Source organism: Vanacampus margaritifer, chromosome 1 (assembly GCF_051991255.1).
Source record: "Vanacampus margaritifer isolate UIUO_Vmar chromosome 1, RoL_Vmar_1.0, whole genome shotgun sequence".
Lineage (NCBI taxonomy): Eukaryota > Metazoa > Chordata > Actinopteri > Syngnathiformes > Syngnathidae > Vanacampus > Vanacampus margaritifer.
The window spans coordinates 22,559,769-22,579,053 of record NC_135432.1 but is presented as its reverse complement, the minus strand read 5'-3'; the positions used below and the strand labels follow the sequence as shown (position 1 = coordinate 22,579,053).

The window sequence follows — 19,285 nt, the reverse complement described above, 5'->3', positions numbered from 1 at the left end:
TACACCGGTGTGGTTGTAGCCAGTTGCATGATGGAATCAATGGGGAAAAAATGCAGATGCCTGTTTGGACACATTGCTATCATCTGCAATAACCAGGGATTTTTTATTTTTTTAAGATAATGGTTCAAATAATATTTTTATCTAAGACTAGAACCCAAGTATAGTGATAAATTATTTACATCTACCATTTATTTTGTTTACAGTAGTTACAAGCAAAATTACAACATTTCAACGTTACATAAACATTTAAGTACAGGTGTCAAACTCAAGGCCCGCAAAAGCTTGCCACAATTTTCAAAACTCACCTTAAAATTATAACCAAATGCAGGGGCAATTATGGAATATGATCAAGCAATTATTCCCACACTGAACATGTTAGGTGAGGGATAAGAAGTAGACACATGACAAGTCCGCAAACAAACACAGTGCAGCTCAGCTTCTGGCTAGCAGACAACATCATGGCTAGCCATAGGTTTTTGTGTGCGTGTGTTTTTTTAAGTAAAGCACAGTGCAAACACAACTTCCAGTGGCATTTAAACAGCCTAATAAGCCAGCATAATTATTCTGACTGTTATTGTACTTGTTTGTGTCATTTCCCAAAATGAAGACCAGCTATTGATATTGCACTTTCCTAAAAAGAAAAGATTCAGGCTGCTGATGTTTTATTTTAAATAGCATTAAATCTGTCTGTTTACACAAGAGATTAGCAGTTTGTTTTGCATTTTGTTCCCTTGCTGCATTGAATGTGAAAAAAAACAATGACCTTCAAACCAAGGTACAGACCAAAATGTGATTTTTGGTGTACAGTCATACTCTCTTACATATTTATGCAGTTTTACCATTACAACCGGTCCCCTGCAATAAGGTGACTTTATGAAATCAACTAGTGAACTATGTTACTATTCTTTGTTCTCATCCTCATGAGACAAGTCTTGAAGTGCTTGTTTTTTTTTGCTCAGTGTTCAACATTAATGAAATTGAGACCAAATTAAAACTCTGCAAACATCAGTGAATTTTTATAAAATAATAATAATAAAAAAAAAAGACACCTGTCCAACCAATAATCAGCTCCCCATGGACATTGATGGCGTGACAGTAAGCTGGGATCAGTCGACAAACTGGTGGCATTAGTGGGTCACCCACCATGTGGCGGCTACGGATGCCAGCAAACCAATCAGAGAACTGGCTTTGATAGAATGGGCGGAGTTACACAGATCCGAGTTGCAGCACTTGAATGTAAAACTGGACACCTAAGAACCAAAAGACAGGGATCAACATTTTCTAAACACTGTGCTTCTTCACGGGATAATTTTGGTTTTCTACCTGTGGGAACATCTGTCCTAGTCGGCTGTACTCGCAGTCTGAATACTTGAGGCACTGGCGGAAGGTCATCCCACCTGGAACACGTGCACAAAAGAACCAGTAGAACCTCTCGTCATCATACATAACGGAACACAGTTTGGATATGCCTAGCATTGAAGAACACCCAAGAACTTCCTATTTGAGAAGCATTGCTTTAGTATACATTGTACGTTATTTTATTTTTTTTTTCAAGGTGACACCTTGTCTCTTTTCACCTTTGTCTCTTATATTGTTAAAAATACATCTGTGATTAGCTGGCAACCAGTTCGGTTGTGTGGGTTAGGCTCCAACTAACCCACAAGCCAAGTAAGGATAAGCAGCACAGAAAATGAATGCAGCCAGCAGAGAGAACTTCGACTTCTTCATCCATCCATTTTCCAAACCGCTTATTCCTCACAATGAATTGAGTTTTAATCAATCCGCTCCAGCCACAAAACAATGTGATAGTTCCCTTCTTTTGATCGTTCTATGATTAAAAGTAAATTCTGTAAAATGTAGAAATACAGTAGGTGAAAACACAATTTATGACGACACACACAAACAAAAAAAGTAGGTTCGCTAGCAAAACCACTTTTCCATTTAAGGTAAAAAACAAAACAAAGGTACTTGAAGTACGCCGCCAATATGATGTTTATACGGCACGAGAAAAAGCAGAAAGTTCTGAGCCTTTGGCAGCCATGTCAAGACTTAGTAAACAAAATAAAAGTGAGTACCTTGTAGAAATGTTTCTTTTAAATTTAAAACCGAAACTAAAAAGTGTTGATTCTCGATAAAGCCCATTTTACCCAAATATATTTTTTAGATTGCAATTTGCTGGACTTTAGAGCCAAAAGGTACAATTTGATGTAAACCGTAATATATTGATATATTTAAACAGCTGAAGTTGGAAACTACAACATCTGAAAATAATACCCATTCTTGGGAAGCTTCATTTGTATCAACACAGCTAAAATGTTTCAGAAAAAGGAAGTGGTGGACACAAATGTCCCGCATGCAACTTGAGAATACAAATTACAACTGCATGCATGTGCAACAATGTGTAAAAGTGAGCATCACAATGGCACAAAATACAACCACAAAGTTCTACTTATATCTTGATACTGTCCTGGGATACAAATGAAATATTTCGTGGCAAGTCTGAATTTTCTGTAGTATATCGCTATCACTAACCTACAATAACACCGTAGTAAAAATATAATTTCAGCAAAATGTATGTTAAACACATACACTTGCAAATACTGTAAAAGGGTAAATTAGGCACTAACTGAACATACCTTATTATGCCACGTGACCACGCATTCTTTTACTGCCCAGCAATTTAGTTTAGTGCGCCCTTTTACCTTAGTAACGCTACATGAATGTGAGTGCCAACATGCACCAGAAAGTCACAGATGCATTTAATCATGCGACAACGGGCATAAACAGTTAGGTATGGTGTAATAGTAATACCCGTAGCAATGGTGATAATGAGCAAAGTAAGAAGTTGGAGCATAATAATAATTGTAAAAAATGAAATTTTTCAGCACCTCTCTCTGTCAGTGTCAGACAGGCATCGTCATAACTGCAGTCTCGTTGTTTGGAGCAACTGGCTGTGTAATCTTTACAACTGTAGCAGCGAATTGCTGAGCCTGAAACACAATTGTCACACATTTCACATCACTTGCTGTTCTTTATGTAGGTTTCACAAAAAGAACATGCAGATTTAGAACAATAGCTTGTGTTTGATTGACAAGGTAGTCGTTGTTTATCAACGACTTACTTGTTATTTAACAGTACAGAGCAACACAATAGGAAAAACCTAAAGAATGAAACATACCAAGTCCCATCAGAGTGAAGCAGGTCAGCAGAAAGATGCTAACTGAGAACTTCATGTTCACCTCAGCCCAGCTCGAATTCTGAGAGGACAAATATATCACGTTGTTCAGTAAGTATAAACTGCAAAATGGTCACATTGACTTTTCATAGTGTGTAGTGGAGAGTCCTCACCCAAATGCAGAACTTGAGTGATGCCAAATCATTCGCCAACTGACCGAAACCGTAAGGGGCTGAAAAATTAGGCTCTGAGACCACACCCCCTGGGAGGAGCCTGTAAGAGCATGTTGGATTGGTTGAAAGAGACAAATGTCAACATAGATATTCTTCGGTGAATGTTAAATAGTTTGGTCATTTCAAATCGACATAAGGTTTTGTTTGAAATTATTATTTTTTTTTTTTTATCACAGTGCTTGATCATGGTGTTGAATGGACCAACACATCTAATAAATATCTTAGTTCAATTAGAATGAGTATTTAAATAGTCCTTGTTGACATCATGAGCCGAAGACCCCACCTAACAATCGCCAGTCAGCTACAGTTCATATGCACTTTTTCCCCACACACTAACATCATGCCACTAGCTGCCATGTCACCGAGTTAGAGAACATGAAGCTGGAGTCTGGATCAGAGTGGCACCACGCTGACCTCGTCCACAAGCTCATTGATCTCAGGAGAAGAAATGTTCGAGTGTGTCATGGTGCCATGGGACAAAGAAAGCATAGAAGACACAAATGGCCAGTGTGAGCCGAGACAACGGTCGCAGCGCCAACACAAACAAACAAAGATGCTACAGAGTGACACAGATTGTTGGCTTCAGCTACAAACCTGACTTTGATCCCCCACTGATGATGTCATCAGTAGTTCTGGCTACTGATTGGTCCGCCACCGACAGGTGAGCAGCAGCTGTGATGACAGATGAAACCAGAATGGCATTAAAGATTTAACACCTTCAGCTCGACTCGGTGCTAGGAAGGCTGCAGGTGAGTTTCTGCTAAACTCAATGTATTACAAAGTCCAAAAAAGGACAATATTATCAGAAAACTTGTTTCTGGACTGTTTCTTGATCATGTTTATTAACTGTCATTATTTATTGTTTCATTTATGGGCTAATATTTCAAAACACAAACCTAATCGATGTCATATTTGTAATTTGATACTGACTGCAACCTTTGCTTTTCTGAGTAATAGAAACATTATTGCGACATTATTTCATTTTCAGACTGTAATCCATCATGGAGGTCAACAGTCTCAGTAAGTTCTTTTTTCTCTCCACATTTTTATTTGTATTTTGCAGAAGAGTAGTTGGTGCTTTAAGATGCGAGTTTAAATAATTCCCCTCAACCCTCATAACTCCAAACAGTCCAACCTCAAAAAAAATTTCTACACTGAAATGTATGGAAGTGTCATTAAGCATGTGGAAATCGACCGAAAACTTGTCTTTTCAATAATATGTTTTATCTGCCTTTACTAGTCTAAACATGGCTTTCTGATTAGTATCGTGTTTGTATAATATGAGTTAAGAAGTAAAGAAATGGTTAAGAAGTCTGTTCTTAACCATTCCAGGTGGCGGTCATTTTGCCACTTGCTGGCGACTGAATATGACATCACAGTTGCTCAGAGCGCAGGCAATCAGTCAATCACGGCTCACCTATTTTTTGAGTTTGGTCATGTGATGTACACAAGCTGAGCCGTGATTGGTCATTTCCTGAGCCCTGAGCAACTGTGATGTCATTATCAGTCCACAGCAAGTGGCAAAATGGCCGTCCCCTGAGATGGATAAAATGCAATATTAACTCATTCACTGCCATAAATTCATAAAAAAAAATAAAAAAAAAGATTATTAAAAATTAGGGAATTAAATTTTTTAATTGTAATTAATCACATGATTTCACTAGTTAACTCATAAATTAATCACACATTTTATATCTGTTCTAAATGTGGAATAAAAAAACTTGTTTTTCATACTCTGAGAAAAATGTGAACCTAATAGAAATAGTTCAAATGAATTTTTGACATTTATAACCGTCAATGAGGGTGAAAAAATATTGTATTTAGGCTAGTTTGTGTTTAATAGTACTGCAAATCAATGTAAAGAAACAATAAACAGGTTTTGCCACATTTTTTTGCATCAGTTCAATGGATATTGTGCTGCTCCTGCTGGTGTGCGGCCTTTGGCCCCCTGTGGGCAGTATCATACAGATAAACAGATATGTCCATGAGACTGTTCTCAGTAAGGCGCTGTTAATAGTAATCGTTGTCAGAGAAAATAAAGAATATATGAATGTGAGTATTTTTATATTGTCTGCTTATGTTGCTGTGACATTTGAGTTCAACATTGTGCCACTGATGCTATTTAGTAGCGCTTGTATGGTCTTTTGCATTGTTTGTTAGCATTAAGCTAAACTTACTGTATGCTTGAAGCTCTTCTTTTTTTTATATAAATAATTTGTCACTAACAGCTGTTTTGTTGTGAAGTGAGTCAAGTTGACGGCTCGTATCTCAAATATATCTCAAGGCACGCTTCACAGTCCAAGCTAAAATTCGCCTGGGTTGCTACATGCTAGTGGAATGATGGACAATTTTCACCACGTCATTCTTTCTCAATCAAATGATCATTAGGACATTTATTTTCACGGGTAATGCAAGTTGAGTTTGAAAGGATTCATGTGTTTTGGGATCATAATTTGCTGTATATTTATGGTTTAAACAAGAAATGTAATGCCTTCCATTACAGTGTTTGTTTTCAAGTTTCAGGGCTAGAGGACTTCAACAAAATCCGCCCCCCTGCTTACAGAGTTGCAATGAAACTTGAAAGTCTACAGAACATCTGTCACAGTCAGTGTGTTTACCGTGGTACTGGCCACTAACTGCTTTTTGACTTGACTTGTTGAGTTGAAAAATGCATTCTTAATTGCACTTTCAGTGGATGTTGTTTTGGTTCGCCACATCGAGGCCGCTCTTGACCTTGGGGGCAGAGCCAAGCGGCAGCGGGAGTCGGTCCTAAGCAAGCATGAAGTAACCCAGCGCCTGGATAGGATGTTCAGGAGTGCGTCACCGGAATTCGCAGATGATTCCACTATGGAGCCGTCCGAGAAATTATGCAGTCTTATATTCAAGATGTTCGATAGGTGAAATCTCATTGACATATTGATAACAGGTTTACAGGATAACATTGTTGCCTTGTGCACTGTTTCAGGAATCAGCTGGGTCAAATAAGGGCTACTTCTCTCCACATTGCTCTCATCTGTTTATCGGCGGAAACTCTCCTGCTGAAATATGGAGGTGAAAAATGTGTTCCTCCGAAAATATTGATGTTCCTTTTGATGAAAAGTGTTTGCTAACACGGGTGACTGTGTCTCAGCCCTGGTGTGTGCAGCGGCAAGTTCTTCTGGGTCCGTCACTAGGTCTTCTCTGAGATCTGTATTGGAGGATGTCAACCAGGTAAACCATAGTAACTACATTTCCAACCCTGCCCTCTTCATCTGACTCCTGTAACGCATGTTCAGATTCCTGCACTCGTCCAGGAGGAAGGGCTTTTCGGTGATGCCCAAGAGGCAGTGAAGTCGTGTTTTCATGGGGTGAGATAACATTTTGTTCAGTTATCTATTTGTGTATTTTTTTTTATTAACATTGCCACTTCAACCACCTTCACATGTTTAACCGTAAGTGTAAATCATGCTGTGGCTCTTAACTGTTCATCTTCCTATTGGTGCAAAGTCACATCCCATTTTATAGGAGTTAAGAACAATAAAGCACTTTTTTTTTTAACAGCCTTTGAAAATACATGTACAGTATGCCAGCTTTGTCTCGTAGAAGGGTCATGCGCTTTAAAGCTTGAAAAACTACTATACTTCTGAAACTTACTTCTGGAAGTTGTGACTGGTCGTCATGATGAGAGTTGCACCAAATGTTCACAGGTGCTGACCTCCACCGTAAGCAGAGAACACGTGTCATCATGGCTGCAGAGTGAGCCTCATCTGTTGCTATGGCTTCCCGTACTATTTCGTCTGTTCATAAGTCAGAAGGTCGTTCACACTGTCCGCTGTCACATCTGCAAGATATTTCCCATCATTGGACTTAGGTGAGTACAGCCATCTTTTGGAGAATTATCCTGCGCTATTCGCTGATAAACTCTGGTTATGTGCTTTATGTAAGGCTCTAAAATGCCACCGAATAACGCCAAAGAAATGTCTAAATAGGAATTGGAGCTAGTTTGGATTGTTGGTGGAAACTATGAAAGCCTTGTGCATGTGCTATTCTAGTTTGTATCTATGGGATCATAATTTGTGGTATGTTTTCAGTTTAAATCAATTTGGGCAACGCTAAACCTTTTGGGGGGCATCATGTACTTTCAGTTTTTCACTATTTTACAGTGTATCCTGCAAAAAGCTTGAGCATCCTCCAATCAGAAGCAGTCGAGATGTTTATAATTTGAGGGCTGTGTGTGTGTGTGTATTCAGGTACCGTTGTGTGAAGTGTTTGAAGGTCCACGTGTGTCAGAGTTGCTTCCTCTCAGAGCAACAGACACGGAAACACAAGAGTCACCACCCAGTGATTGAGTTCTGTACACAGGTGCGTAACAAGTTCAAAGGCAGCGGACATGAAGTGCACTGAGAAAATGTTGAAAGATGTTACAGGAAGTCGGTTGACTGAAGCAACATTTTACAATCCCTCCGTCCGTCAGCCCACCTGGCGTGAGTCTCTCTCTTCAATCGTGCACAGTGCCCGTCATTCCCTGTTGCCGCGACGATATACTCAAAGAGGTGAAAGGACGAAGGGTCTAACGAGGGAAGAGGCAAAGGACAGCCATAAGACGTGAGACAGGTTTCACGACTATCCATCCATTTTCTACACTGATTGTCCTGATCGGTGTCACAGTTGAGTTGGAATCTATCTCAACTGACTTACTACATTCTGGACCTGCCGTCTACCAATTGCAGGGAATGTGCTGTAGAGTGTAGACTACTCTTCACACCTATGGACAATTTGGAGTTTAGAAAATAGATGGATTAAAAGTACAGTGTAAAATGCACCAAACAAATACACATTTGTTCCCCAGTGGTCCACGTCTCCATTCGGCTTCGACTGCTGAAGAATGTGGGAGCACCTCCTCTGCTGTACGCGTTTCCCATGATTCCTCAGCGCAACCACAATCCTCTACAACTAAATCACTACAGACTGATGAGACACTGTTAGAACAGGTGACCTCGCATGACCTCCCACTCGAAAGCCTGTCTACACTATGACGTCACATATTCGTCTGGGTGGCAATAGCTCGGCTGGCATCACGAGTAAACAAACTCTCCTTTGTCACTTGGCCAGCAGAGCAATTGAGAAAATAGAGTAAATGGCTTGAATGATGATTTTAGCCTTATCCTCTACCATTGTTGTATAAATGTGTAAAGTAGCAGTCAAAAAGCAGATGCTGTGTCAGCTAAACTGCTACCAAGTATACCCCGCCACCTATTGTTTAAAAACATTCCAAAAATGTTTACCGTATATGATGGTCGTGTTTTATGTTTTAAGTTGGAGGTGTCTTCTCTGCTCACTGAAGTCAGGGACCTGCACAAAGACAAACGGTAAACAAAAAATATCCCACTTTAAACAGCAAATCAGGACGCAGGATGTGTATTCACCATCAGGTTCTTATTGTTTGTTTCTTTGTTGAAGGCTATTGGAAGAGCAGATGCAGGTGTGGCGCCTTGCTGTCCAATCCGAACAGAGTATGCTGAAGGAACGGTGTGCAGAGATGGAGGTTACCATGGAAACAGTTAGAGACCACAACGTCCGTCTGCAGGCGACGCTCAACCAGGTAAACACACCGACACGGCCTTCTCTCAATTAGAGTCCTACTATTGGATGGTTGTGTTTAAGTACATGAAGTACCTTTTCAATGCAATAGATAGGGCCAAGTCAAGTCAACTCAAGTCTAAGTCAAGTCAGGTCAGGTCAGGTCAGGTCAGGTCAGGTCAGGTCAGGTGAAGCACATGAATACCCAGACAAACAAGTTGAGACCCAAGCGTAAAAATGGGTAATTATGTCTGATTTGAGGCAAGTCACGTGTGCCCCACCTGTGGAGGTCAACTCTCTGTAGTAGTCAATCCTTTCAGTGTTCACCTTTACCTGTGAATATTTCCATTCTTCAGACACTAAACGATCTGGAACTACAACAACATGCCAATGATATGCCACAACATCAGAATGAGATGGAGAACGAAAACACGTCACCAACCTCTGATGTGGAGTCATGCATGGATGGAGATATGAACGCTGGAGAATTGATGTTGAAGACAGACGATGAGTGGAGTGAGAATGAGGAAACGCCACCCCCAACAATAAACCAGGATATTGCTTGGTCACATGACATCCACTACGAGGAAGTGAATTGTGTCGGTAACAGCCTTCTTTGCCAATTGAGTAAACAAGGAGATGTCCTAAAGGAGGAGGACATGGGTATGGCTGATGAACAGGGTCGTGGAACTTGTTGTCCAGAAGAGTTGCTACAGCAGACTGTGGATCGATTAATAAGTGCCTTAGGGACTGACAGGAGAAAAGAGAAACAAGAAGGTAAGACAGACGTTTATTTACCTGGTAAGTTAGCTTAAAGCTATACTTGAGTAAAAGTACAAATAACAGAAAATAACTTTATTTACTTAAAAACAAATTGTATCAAAATATTTGACATTAAATAAACAAACAAATAATTAAATAAATAGCCCTTAATTGTGCAACTTCATTTGAGCAGCTATAACTTTAGCATCCAACATATTACAGTAGGCTCATAGCTGGGAATAAGACAATAAGGACTCGCTAGCTCAGGAAATAGGAGAATTGTATCAAATTCAGACTTTTTAATTGATGAGAAACATTAATAATGAAAATCGTTGGGGGTAAATATTAGTAGGCTAACTTAATCTGTCAGATAATTGTAACTGATTTTAAAACAAGACAAAGTAGCCGAAAATACATCACTCACCTTGTATCAAAATTAAACTTAAGTACAGGGATGTGGGGTCTGTGGTTTTGCTGAGCTTTGGCCCCAAATGACTAGCTATGGACTTGCACCATCCACTTATTTTGAGCCTTGTAACTTTATCTCAAGGCATGAAATAAGTGGATTTGAATCACAGTTTGCGAGTCAGAATTCACATTTTGTGCATCAATGAAACCAATTGAAACTAGAGCTGTGAACGGGCTTTTATGTGGTGACATAAGAGTTGCCAAAGGTTACAGAAATTACCTGAATTGACCGCCGCTATAAGGGCAGACGCCAACGATATAAATCAATACTCACAGACAAATATTTATCCTCTTCAAAGAATGACAAATTTTACTGCTGCTTACTGAGTGACCATTTCCATTCCACGTTCAGTATGTTTGTATTATAGTGCCCCCATGTGGCCAATCCACACCCACACACACACCCACACCCACACCCACACGCACACGCACACAAACCAGAAGGAGCAGCACAATGTATTTTGAACTGAAGCAAAATGTGGCAAAATTGTTAAATTTGTTCTAATTACATCATTGCTGTATGTTTTTTATAAAGCACAATATTAGAGTGACATTTTTCTTTTGGTTTGTGCTCCAGGTATTATAGATATTAGATTTCTTCTGCTTTTATTAATTTTAACGAGTAATGAAGATTTCACCTATAAATAGTGAATTCACAGTGTAAGTTGCCAGAAACAGAGTATGGACATGTGGAAATTGTACTTTACTACAGTAACAATTTAGCATTTTTACTCTAACTTTATAAGAAGACTGTAAATTAGCCTCATGTTAACTTTTTTTTTTTCATTTTCTTTGACCAGGTGATAACAAGGGGTTGGTAATTATTGAGGCTGCAGACCAGGTTGGAGACTCTTTACTCTATCTGGTGGACACTGTGAGACAAATCCCGTTCTAGACGGAGAAGGAAAGGTTTATGCAACCACGTCAACGGCCCTTGTCTCCAGAAGCAATGTCAAGTGGGATTTTCTATCTTTCCATCCATGAACGAGATCTACTCTGTTCTGTTTTGTCATGTAAATGAGCAACCAAAAAGACACTTTTTTTTAAAAATCCTTTATTATTTTTTAAATGGTCCCTAAGTGTTGACGTAACAAATGTGCTACTTTGGAGTCTTTTCACAGACCCTTGCCCTCAATGACCTCCCTCGCCGGAGGGTTGGCACTGTAGTGGACAGGGGTGCAGAGTCCTTTTGTCGGAGTCGACGTCTCACGGGTGGTGGAGGTGTGGTCTGAACTCTCCCTCTCTTCTTGGGGGGTCTTGGCCTTTCATCACCCCCTGTTCGTGCCTCCTCTGACCTACTTTGATGCACCGCAAGAGAGGTGTCGCGTTTATGAGTCTGCACAGAGTCTGTGCTGGGAGTGCTCGACAGCCTCTGACTTTTGACCCTGGTAGAATCCGAACCACCTTCCCCGGAACACCTCTCCGTGTTCAGGTCTGGGCTCAGACTTCGGAATAGCTGACGTACACACGACGGCAAATGGTTGGAGGGGGTGGAGTTTTTACTCGCCTTGAAACCTTTGGGTGGGTTCTTGATGATGCGATTGCTGCGGTGGTCATAAAAGCGCAGGGGAAATTGTTTGTATTTTACCTTCAACCTGTGAAGGTCAGGTGGGCGCTGCTTTTTCCTGCTGCGTTTGGGGGTGGGGCTTGCGGCGGGTGCGTAGGTGGTGGCGGGAAAAGTAGGGGAGCAGAGAAGGTAGACCAGAGACGTGCTTGACTGCAGCGGTGTGACGATGGGCGAGTACGAGGCCGGGAGGCGAGACCATTGCGCCTCCGAAGTCTTTTCCGCTCCATGTCGATTGCCTGTATTGACATTAGTGGGCGTGGTCTCTAGGGCTGGTTGACAGACAGTCGGGATGACCAAGCGGACAGTCTGAGTGGCGTGACTCACTTTGACAACCTGGGGGTGGGGGGACATTTCAGTATGCAAAACTATTTGCTGTAGTGGGAAGTAGGGTTGCAAAATTCCAGGAATTTGTTCAAGTTGGAAACTTGTCAGTATGAGAATTCACAGGAATTCATGTGAATTAAGAGGAATAAACCAGAAAAATAGCACTCCATAATATATTTTTTGAAAACAGAGTGACCAGTATGACAAAATTAAAAAGAATGAAATATTTTTCAAATACATTTAAAAAAGCTAAAAACGAATACTAAAACTAACAAAAACTAAAATGAAACATTTGACTGCATTTAAAAGACAAAAGTCAAAACAAATCTGAAGTACCAACTATAATGGAAAATCCAAAATTATTATAAGCCTCACACGCACTGCACAGTCCTCATCACATCTTGACTATTTTGAAAAAAAGGAGCTCTTTTAATTTTATATTTTGAATGGGACTTTGTTGGTATTTTTGGGTGGATTTCTGTTCATTTTTGAGTGGGTTGGGCTGGAGGAATGAGTAATAGTTAACTCAACATTCATGGTTTTGTTCTTCGATGAAAGAAAGAAGCGATTGTTCAGTAAAATATTTAAAACTTAATCAGGTTCTACTTATAAATGTGTTGAAATGTCATGCTGTTTCACCATATTATTTTGCATGGGTGTCTACTTATGACAAAACAAAATGTTTACAGTATATTTAAGCTTATTAATTCCACAATTCTACAGTTTAACTTCTATCCAATGACATGTAAATTTACCACACATTTTCCACCCGTTTGTACAAATATTGTTACAAATACTTGTTTTAGATTTTTCAGGTTTCAGTACTTGAGCAATTATTTCTTCTTTCTTCCAACAATAACGTGTATATATATATATATGACAGTAAAAAATATTTTTTACTTTTGTGTTTAGTTTGTACTTTCTTGCTTTTATTTAAGGACTTTACTTGTGTGTGTGTTTTACACATGTAATTATACTTCTACAAGGAAGAGGGGTTTCTTTTTCCCCCTGTAACTATTTGCAGATGTTTCTATCTTCCTCACCTGGCACCTGGACGCCATCCTGAAGTCCCTCCTTCTTGGCACTTCTTCCTCATCGTGGTCCAGTAAAGGAAAGACGCCAATGTCTGAATCTGCCACTGTCTGACCTGGTCCGTTCACATTTTTGCTCCTGGTACTGCACCTTGTAGGGAAAAGATGCCATGATATTGAGTAAACCATGCATGCTTAAGGTTACTACAGTAAACATCTATCTAGCCACATACAGAGACAGACAACAATTCACACTCACCCCAATGGTCAATTTTAGAGTCTACAATTAACCTAACATGCATATTTGAAAATATACAGTCGGAAGAAGCTGGAGTCCTCAGCCAAGTTAAATGAACAAATACATTTACTTTAAAATTTGAAAATGAATGCAGAAGTTATTTGACCTGGCGAGGGATTCGCTGTTGAAGTAACAGACAAAGCGACCTTGTCTGAACTGTCGGACCAGGTCATCAACCTTCTTCTCATCTTCCTCTTCGATCTGGGACCATGTCTTCCCCGTGAAGCACTCTGGCAAATGCTTTGGCACTTCTCTCGGCGCAGTCCTCAATACTCTGCGTTTGCCTGCACACTTCTTACTATGGAGGGCGGATTCGAGCTTGTGGGAGTACACCTGGTCCTTCAAGTCCACCTGAACATCAGTCAGATGGCTAAAGTCCCTCACCTGCGTCTGGACCAGCGGGACACATGTGTCCACCTGGGAACACATTCTTTAATATTAGTGGAGAATATGTTGTTTTTTTTCTCCATAATTTAAAAAGTTCTAAGCTGTCTTAATAAAAGGTGTGTGTCAGAATACACAAAGGTTAACATAGAAGGCTGACTGGCACCCCCAAAGCCTCCTTTCTCCGCTCACCTGGCCAGGTGAGTCCCAGTCACTCTGTGTTTGAAGAGAATGAGGCAGACTGATGTGAAAGCTGTCCGTCTCCTCAAGCGGGAAAGATGCCAAACTGTCACCATGACAACATGTTTGGATAACCTGGGTACACGGAAACAAAGGCTGCGTTCAGACTGCCAGTCCAAATCCGATTTTTGGCCCATCCAGATTGAAAGTGGATGGCTCTTTCGTAGTCTAAACAAAGCACATTAAATCCGATTTTTGCGGGATGGGTTGAAACAACATGCGGGAGGTAGTTTCATATCCGATTTGGACAGGATGCGTCTCAGTCTGATCAGCTTGAAACTGTCCGCGACGTCACTTTACGCGTGCAAAAAAACAAATGCGCCCCGCGCTGTCAATATCCAATCGGTCCGCTGCTCGGCAGTCGAATGCCTTGACGGCGCCACTGCCTCATCGGCTAAGCCTATGTTCAACCGGAAATACAGTGACAGTTTACACCACTTGCACTGAAGCCGGTCTCGCTGCCCAATCAGTTCTTCACATGCGCGACCAGAAATAGTGAATTGCCCGGCAGTAGCCATATACGTGTGGTCCTTTAAAAAGAAAAATGTAAAAAAGACGCGCTTTAACACGCTTGCGAGGAATGGGCAGTACGGAGCGGTAAACAGTGTCACATGACGTCCAACACATGACGTTCGTCGTCGTTGCTCCAGCAACCTGTCAGATGGGTCAATAATGTGGCTCAGTCTGAAGCGGACCAGATCGGATTTGCACACATTTGTTGAAAACAGTCTGGAAAGTCAACCGTAAAAATTGGATTTGAGGAGGAATCCGATTGGAGTCAGATATACCTGCAGTTTGAACGCAGCCAAAGCGTTCATACCAATAAGAGATTTGGTAGAAGAGGAAAAACGCGGCAGCTCTAAGAGATAAATGATATAAACTCCATTTCAAGCTGTCAAGAAGGAAGCCCTTTCCACCTGTCTGTCTCTTTTGTTGTAGTTGTAAATTCCATGAAAATTAACGGGAATATTTGGGAATGAATGTGAATAAACAAGGAATTTTTTAAAGAAAAATTTAAAGTTAACACTTAATTGGAGACATACAATTTATATTATAGTTTATATTTTAGCATAATCCTAGTTAGAACAACCAGATTTGTATGCAAATATATTTGTACCTTGACTTAGTACTTGACAAGTTTTTTGAGTTACGAGTCATTGCTAGGTGGATTTTTTTGCTTTGTGTTGTGTGCTAAAATTCATGGTATGGTTGAGCTTCAGATACGATGCTGATGGGAGTGAAGAGAAAAATGGAGCAGTTAAGTAGTGCCCGATACAATATTATAATATTTGAGTAGAATTCCGATAACCAATTGATCAGCCGATTAATACAAAATATATAATGAATAAAATCACTTTTTTAACGCTTGTAACAATAAAAATGATGTGAATTATAGGCAGAACATTTAACTGTTTTACAGTACTTTTGTCCTTTAGTCTTTGTTTAACTTTACAACAGAGTAAAATCATCCATTTTGAGGGGCAAGTATTCGAACGTTTGAATGTCATTATATTTGTCTTATCTTGTTAATATGTAAGACAAAAAATACTGTATTACCTTAATTCCCTATCTTAACATCTGAAAAAATTCTCGAAAAATGTAACATTTTTTGCAACCCTACTACTCAAAGGCAAAACATTTTGACCAACCTCCTCAATAGTTTGGTCCACAAGGTCACCGTGTGGCGCTGAGAAGATCTCCTCTTTGAATGCTGCCCGCCGTTCCTTCTGCCAGCTGTTCCAAGGCTGTGGCACAGAGAGAGGCAAGGAACAAGTCCCTGGATGCGGACCCTCGGGTGAAAGGTCAGAGGTCAGGGACTTTCTGGTTTTCCTCCTATCGGTCTTCCTGTGTGCCTTCCTGTGCATGGTCACAGGGACCTGATGTTTCGGGAGATTTTTATGCCCCGAGTAGATGGTCCTTGCCTCCTCTTGCTCTTTTACATGTGAAGTAGGCCTCTCCTGATCTGCCCCCACTGATAGTCTCTTCTCTAATTGACAAGGGCCACCATCTTCTTCTTGATTAGTCGATACGTTGTTAGAACTAGGCAGGTGTTCACGTGTACCCAATGACAAGTCGTCGTCGCCAGAAAAACAGACTTCATCAAGCTCCTCTCTCGGCAAAAGAGGAGTAGAGACAGATGGGAGGTCTGCGTGAGACGGTCTAGTGACACAAACATACAGAACAATCCATCATCTAAACACGCTGGATGCTTTGGCGGCAGTGGTGAATCAACCCCTAGTACAGAAGATGGACACTTCCTCATTCCTTTTTTGTTTAAGACAGGTGGAGGCACTTAACATTTGACAGATTAGGCTTTTCAGATGTGTAAGCATATTATTCCCTACCCATGCCTCACCAAATGAAAAGGTACTGGTGAAAAGGACAAAGGTAACATACAGTATACAGGTTGAACAAAAGGACTCCATTTCGATCAGATTCAAAACTTCCAATGGTCACAAAATAACTACTCGCCTCCAAGTCGGACCTGAACCATTTTAAGACCGTTTCATTTAATCCCACCAGGGTTAGTAGTTTATAATCAGATGTATGAAACATGTATGGACATGTATCAAATTCATTATAAAGATTTTTAAACAACCTGAAGAATGATGTTTTGCGATACCCCGTATTTAGGATTTGTTACCTGGTGTCATTGTAGCAATGTGGGTGGTGTAACAGAACATCTTGCAGGAATCGCTCCAATAGAGTTCCTTTGGCATGGCTGCTGTCAGCAGAGGAACAACTGGTGGAGGACCTGGAGAACGCTTGAACGCAATCCAAGTGTCTGAGACTGGACAGGTGCTGAGAACAATAATCAGATCATCTTTTCAAATACAGATATACAAATACAAAAAAATGGATAATATTGAGTGATAAATGTAAGTTCGCACATCCCTGGTTTGAATAGAGATGATAACCACTTATTTTTGGATGAACTTAACTCAACTTGCCTACAAATGTATTTCTATTAAAGGTTTCACTTTTTTGTTAGCTTTACTATGAATTTCTCACATGGTTGTTTTTAACCATGATTGAATTTATAAGTCATTTATTTTTTTACCTTTCACTAGAGCTTTATTTTTGAAAACCTTAAGAAAATAAATTCACACATGAGTGTAAATGAGTATACACTGAGCTCCCATAACCTGCTGTGTAGACAGACTCAAGCAAAGCCATTTGGTAACTATTTTAGATTAGCAGCAGGTACAGTGTGTGTAGTGTTACTGTTTACAACATGCTTGCTGTTGATACATCGAGTCGGTTAATGTTAGCTGCTTATTTTGCATTTGAGTGAACGAGGCTCTCAGTCGCCATAAAAAAAATTAAACTAAACTGCGAACGATTCCAGGATAATCAGAATGTTAGTCCCGATTCCAATCGATTATCAACACCACCACCAACAAGATATAAAATAGGGTTGCTACTTTGTCAGTTTGAGGGCCCCCTAGTGGCCAAGGGCCCTAAGCAGCTGCTTAGTCTGTTTATAGGCTGGGCCGGCCCTGCTCGCACATAGCAAATATTGCTTTTTTAGCCCGATTTGCTCAATGTTGCAAATTTTTTTTGAACATGTTCAAAATATCTCTGCGTCAAGAAAAACTGTTTGAGAGCATAAAGAGGGTTTGAGAGAGCGTGTTTTGCAACATTGAACAAAACCGGCCGAAAAAGCGACACTCGCAAGCCTGCGCCACTCAGTGAGATACGGACTTTAAGGGTATTGTAAGTGGTCGTCACGACACGGGCAATAAGAAAAAGATCACGTCACCTGATCTAGGTCGTTGTAGAGGACTCGGCAGTAGGTGCAGTAACCTGGTCTGCATGGAGTGCTTCTGGATGGCCCTGGCTGAGACTCCGCCCACATCCTGCAAAGTACGTTGCATGTATGTTGTCATTATTTGTCACAATTTGCTATTGTCTGCTTTACTTTGTAATATAGTTTCACTGTGACAGACAGCGCACAGCAACATCTCATTGAGAAAGAAAGTTAAAATGTGTGTGACATTTTGTGGTCCAGTTCCGCAATTCTTTAGTACAAAAATGCTCTCAGAAAGTCCTTGGGATACTCGTTCCATTTATTACAAAGTAACATTGAAATTGGAAAAATAAATCCCTTTCAGGGATGGCTAGCCATGAAAACAAAGAAATTGAACTGATTTAATTGCGAGTGGCACTTCCCCCTTTTATTGTTCCATTTACAAAGGGTTTGATGAAGGCAGGTATTAAAAAACTAGAGGGGTTGAGTACCTCCCAACAAGGTTAAGACTCACAGGTATAAAGGAAAGCAAGTAGGCTATCATAAAAACAACGACAAACTTATTGCTTTACTTTCCCTTAAGTTGTTTTTTTTAAATTGTATGTTTCTTTATCCCGACGCCTTTCACACATTCTAAAGAGATTAGGTCCGCGAAAATGGGTTTTTCATTGGTGTGTGACACAAAGTATAAACAGTCGGTTCTTGGATCCTACCCTAAACAAGGGTCCGCAAATTTGTATACTTTTGATTAGCCTTTGTCAAATGACATGCAGTTTTTGGTTACTAAGAAGGCTTTAACTTTTGCCATAGAAAACTGCTGCTTATTTATGTTGAAATGACCAAAGGATTATTCCGACATTTAGGTTGCACATGGCAGGTGGGCTTAATTGGCAGATTTGACACTAGGATTTTGAGGGCGGAGTGTCCTCCTAATGTCCTGCAATAAGGTCCCTTGGACGGAAAAAGTTTGACAAGCCCTGGACAACACAATGACAGTTGTACGGCTGTTGACAGCTCGACATTCAGTAAGGTACAACACTCAGTATCCCTGCCTTTGAGTCTTTCTGTTAACTCTTTTCAAAGGCTTCGGACCCGCGTTAGCCTGGGATAATCACGTGACGCGTTTTCATAGACGTTACGCCTTTTAAAACGGCCCTTTGCCTCGGGGGTACTGTAATAGGCAGTATTCATAAAGGCTTTGGATCGTAACGGATATCATTAAAAGCATTTTATTTACCTGCTTTACTTTCAGACAGAACGAAATCATTTTCCGTCGCGCGCTTTTGGCTTGCGTGTCAGTTTCCGCTGCTGCTTCTTCTTCTGCGGCTTGCCAATCGATTGCGCTCGTCTTTGATGCCACCATAAGGCCGAATAGAGAAATACACCTCTTCGTTCTCAAAACGAAATCAGAACGCCCACATTTTGAATCTGAGGTCAAACTATAGGTAGAGATTTTATCTTGGTGCCATCCCATGAAAGCCACATTTGCCTTG

General features: G+C 40.5%; 3 protein-coding genes across 5 annotated transcripts; 1 reads left to right on the top strand and 2 right to left on the bottom strand.

Annotated features, from left to right (window-relative positions):
• Positions 1-171: 171 nt before the first annotated feature.
• Positions 172-3,451, bottom strand: LOC144062567 (CD59 glycoprotein-like). The gene is made up of 5 exons (XM_077584072.1): positions 3,349-3,451; positions 3,179-3,257; positions 2,889-2,990; positions 1,324-1,397; positions 172-1,250 (listed from the first exon to the last, which is right to left on the bottom strand). The coding sequence occupies exons 2-5, from the start codon at positions 3,231-3,233 to the stop codon at positions 1,128-1,130; spliced, it is 354 nt and encodes a 117-aa protein (XP_077440198.1). The 5' UTR covers positions 3,234-3,257; positions 3,349-3,451; the 3' UTR covers positions 172-1,127.
• An 824-nt stretch (positions 3,452-4,275) lies between these two features.
• On the top strand, positions 4,276-11,418 carry dytn (dystrotelin). The gene is made up of 14 exons (XM_077583998.1): positions 4,276-4,428; positions 5,926-6,012; positions 6,101-6,305; positions 6,374-6,459; positions 6,539-6,618; positions 6,684-6,755; positions 7,095-7,258; positions 7,638-7,749; positions 7,862-7,992; positions 8,237-8,378; positions 8,704-8,756; positions 8,848-8,989; positions 9,324-9,744; positions 10,998-11,418. The coding sequence occupies exons 1-14, from the start codon at positions 4,410-4,412 to the stop codon at positions 11,090-11,092; spliced, it is 1,809 nt and encodes a 602-aa protein (XP_077440124.1). The 5' UTR covers positions 4,276-4,409; the 3' UTR covers positions 11,093-11,418.
• Positions 11,213-19,188, bottom strand: zdbf2 (zinc finger, DBF-type containing 2). 3 transcript variants are annotated; one of them, XM_077583988.1, is made up of 8 exons: positions 19,030-19,188; positions 17,805-17,901; positions 16,686-16,843; positions 15,691-16,201; positions 13,994-14,116; positions 13,524-13,834; positions 13,132-13,264; positions 11,213-12,097 (listed from the first exon to the last, which is right to left on the bottom strand). In XM_077583988.1, the coding sequence occupies exons 2-8, from the start codon at positions 17,898-17,900 to the stop codon at positions 11,297-11,299; spliced, it is 2,133 nt and encodes a 710-aa protein (XP_077440114.1). In that variant the 5' UTR covers position 17,901; positions 19,030-19,188; the 3' UTR covers positions 11,213-11,296. The 3 variants fall into 3 exon arrangements, with proteins under 3 accessions (XP_077440114.1, XP_077440107.1, XP_077440097.1); XM_077583981.1 differs by lacking the exon at positions 19,030-19,188 and adding an exon at positions 18,506-18,790 and having other exon boundaries at positions 11,214-12,097; positions 13,132-13,270; XM_077583971.1 differs by having other exon boundaries at positions 11,215-12,097; positions 13,132-13,270.
• Between the last annotated feature and the right edge of the window lie 97 nt (positions 19,189-19,285).